The following is a 2,847-nucleotide window of genomic DNA, read 5'->3' as shown; positions in this document are numbered from 1 at the left end:
TGACATCAAAGTACCGCGAGAGCGATTAGACAGCATTTTTTTTTTATTTGTTTTGATCTCAAATAAGTCTTGCTGTTTTGCTTTTTTGTGTTGCTGTTGTAAAAGTTATACAGCTACAGTTGTGTTGCTGGGTTTTAAAGCAGGTTTGATTTTTTTTCTTCCTTATCACTCTGTATTTACAGGATTTCACTGTCCACTCTGTTCAAATGTGGATGAATGGCTACACATAGATGTGAGCGCACACTGTCAGAACTGTGTGAGATCACTACCATCCTGCTTTTGTGGGGGTGGGTAGGGGTTTTAAATAATTTTGTTTTTTGTTTTTTGTTTTTTTCCCCATAGGTTTTTAACATTATAAAAGCTCTTTATTCCAAAGATACTACAATCAATGTATTCTATGTTGCTTCAGAAATATTGCAAGTATTACGTACAACAATAAAACATAGACATAAAAAAGGAAATTTACTTTTGGTACTTAAGTACTTTTAAAAGCAAGTACTTCTGTACCTTTACTTAAGTAAAAATCTGTCTTTACAACTTTTACTTGTAATGGAGTAATATTTGACCAGCAGTATCTGTAGCGCTGGGTTATATTTAACCCAGCATTTTTTAGAGTGTTCACTCAAGTAATGGAATTGAGTAGGCTACTTTGTCCGTCTCTGTTTATAGGTGACCAGATATTATTTATAATTACAAGAATAATTCACTTAATAGTAAAAACAACATAATTTACCCTCATGTTGTATTACTTTTTTTGCTTATGCAGAACACAAAAGATTATTTTTACAAAATAAATAAATATCCTGGTCACTCTTTTCAACACGATGAAAGTGAATTAGGACTGCCAAGGGCTGTCAAACTCCAAAACAAAACAACAAAATATAATAAAATATCGACTTGTGCATTACATTACAAATCTTCTGAAGATATACAATAGCTCTATTTGACAAACAACTGGAAACCGATCATCTTGACCCAAATATCGAATCAGCGAGTTTAACTTGAGAACCGAATCAATCCAATCAATCGAATTCATGAACGAGTCATCCAGACCGGCTCAGTAAAAGATTCAACTCAAAAGAACAATTCGTTTAATGAATCAGACATCACGGCTTGTCAAAGAGAGCGGATGGGGATGTCAAAATTTTGAGTGAATACACAGACTTGCATATGGCTTGGACAACGTTTATAGTAGGCTACACTGTGCTTTTTTATTCATTTTCTCATTCACAAGCGTCCTCTCAGTTTTCATTCATTTTCATTGTATTGGAAAATATTAATATTCAAATATTCTTCAGAAATTCTCCTTTTGTGGTCCATGAAAGAAACAAAGTCATACATGTTTGGAACAGCATGAGGGTGAGTAAATGATGAAATTTTTTTTTCATGAAAAAACATTTGTCCTTATTCTTTATCTCACAAACACATCTAGTGATGTTGGGGTCCAGTACCTGATCGGAGGTTCAGGGTGAGTTTCTGTGGCTGAATCTGGGTGATCTCATCAGGCCTCAGATTCTGTCCTCCATCAATTTTACGGTTTGTGACGGGTTTGTTCTTGTCGATGGTGACCGTTCCTCGAGGGTTTTCTATGCCGAGTGGAGTGCAACCAGCCTTTTCCAGAGAATCTCTGTCATCACAGCGTGAAGGTTTGAAACCCTGTTAAGATGCAAGCAGAGACTTGCTAAGTACACATTCTGGTAAGACTCAGATCATCTTCCAGAACCAGGAGAAGACGATCAAGCTTTGTAGACAAAATAACTTACAGGATCTTTGCACCACGCACACTGTGGCCCGATCTGAATACACTCTCCACATGTTTTGGCATTTGCAGAAATACACATATTGCTATCTGAACGCAAAACACATACACAACAACTTTCAGTCAGATTCAATAGGCTATCACCATTTCCCAGTGACTAACTCTCTTATGCAGAATATTATTTATTTATATATATATATATTATTAAGTTTTTTTTTCTTTAAGTATTAGTGTTTCTTTGTACATTTATGCTAAAGTTCTGGCTATAAATGACTTGTATTACCTGTTTTTGATCTAACATGTGAGACAAATCCTAGTAGAGCTGATATAAATAGCACCTTCATATCCATCTAAATGTAAAAGAACAAGGGCATGAATGGAAGAATGATAGAGAGAGTTATTGTTGACTTAGATAACAAATAAGATATTGAGAAAGAAAAAGCTATGTATATGTATATATATATATATACAGTGCCGTGTATATGTACATCCTGTTTTTAAATTTTTTTGCATGTTTGTCACAATAAAAAGATTCAGATCATCAAACCAATTTTAATATTACACAAAGATAATGCAAGTAAATACAAAATGCAGTTTTTAAATGATGATTTAATTTATTAAGGGAAAAAAACTGTCCAAACCTACCTGGCCCTATGTGAAAAATTAATTGCCCCCTCCTGTTAAAGGAGACATATTATGCCCCTTTTTACAATATGTAATGGTGTCCCCAGAATGTGTCTGTGAAGTTTCAGCTCAAAATACTCCACATATAATTTATTATATAATTTTGAAAATGTCTATTTTGAGAGGAAGCAGAAACAGCTGTTTTTCGGGCCTGTTTCTTTAAATGCAAATGAGCTGCTGCTCCCCGCCCCCTTTTCCAGAATAGAGCTGCGCCATTACAGCTCGGACCTGCTAAAACATCTGTTTTGGTTTGGATTATTATGTTTATAGCGCTGAAATCATGCATATTAAACCATATGAGTTTATACTTCTGATATACGGTTTTCTGAGCGCACACATCCGCATCCACAATAAATCGCATGTTTATTTTAGATCTGTGTGGCAGCAGCAATATACAGTAAATA

General features: G+C 34.7%; 1 protein-coding gene across 4 annotated transcripts in view; it reads right to left on the bottom strand.

The window, feature by feature from the left end:
• The window catches only part of LOC107749109 (integrin beta-1-like), a 29,492-nt gene that overhangs the window by 18,714 nt on the left and 7,931 nt on the right, over positions 1-2,847 (bottom strand). For all 4 annotated transcript variants that reach the window (XM_016564184.1, XM_016564186.1, XM_016564185.1 and 1 more), the window contains exons 2-4: positions 2,043-2,109; positions 1,764-1,849; positions 1,452-1,656 (exon numbers count right to left, since the gene is read on the bottom strand). In XM_016564184.1, coding sequence (XP_016419670.1) covers positions 1,452-1,656; positions 1,764-1,849; positions 2,043-2,109 — 358 coding nt within the window. The remainder of the gene's footprint in view (positions 1-1,451; positions 1,657-1,763; positions 1,850-2,042; positions 2,110-2,847) is intronic.

Source organism: Sinocyclocheilus rhinocerous, unplaced genomic scaffold (genome assembly GCF_001515625.1).
Source record: "Sinocyclocheilus rhinocerous isolate Xijiao unplaced genomic scaffold, SAMN03320098_v1.1 scaffold919, whole genome shotgun sequence".
Classification (NCBI taxonomy): Eukaryota; Metazoa; Chordata; class Actinopteri; order Cypriniformes; family Cyprinidae; genus Sinocyclocheilus; species Sinocyclocheilus rhinocerous.
The sequence above is the reverse complement of the archived record's forward strand: the minus strand, read 5'-3'. Positions and strand labels throughout refer to the sequence as shown.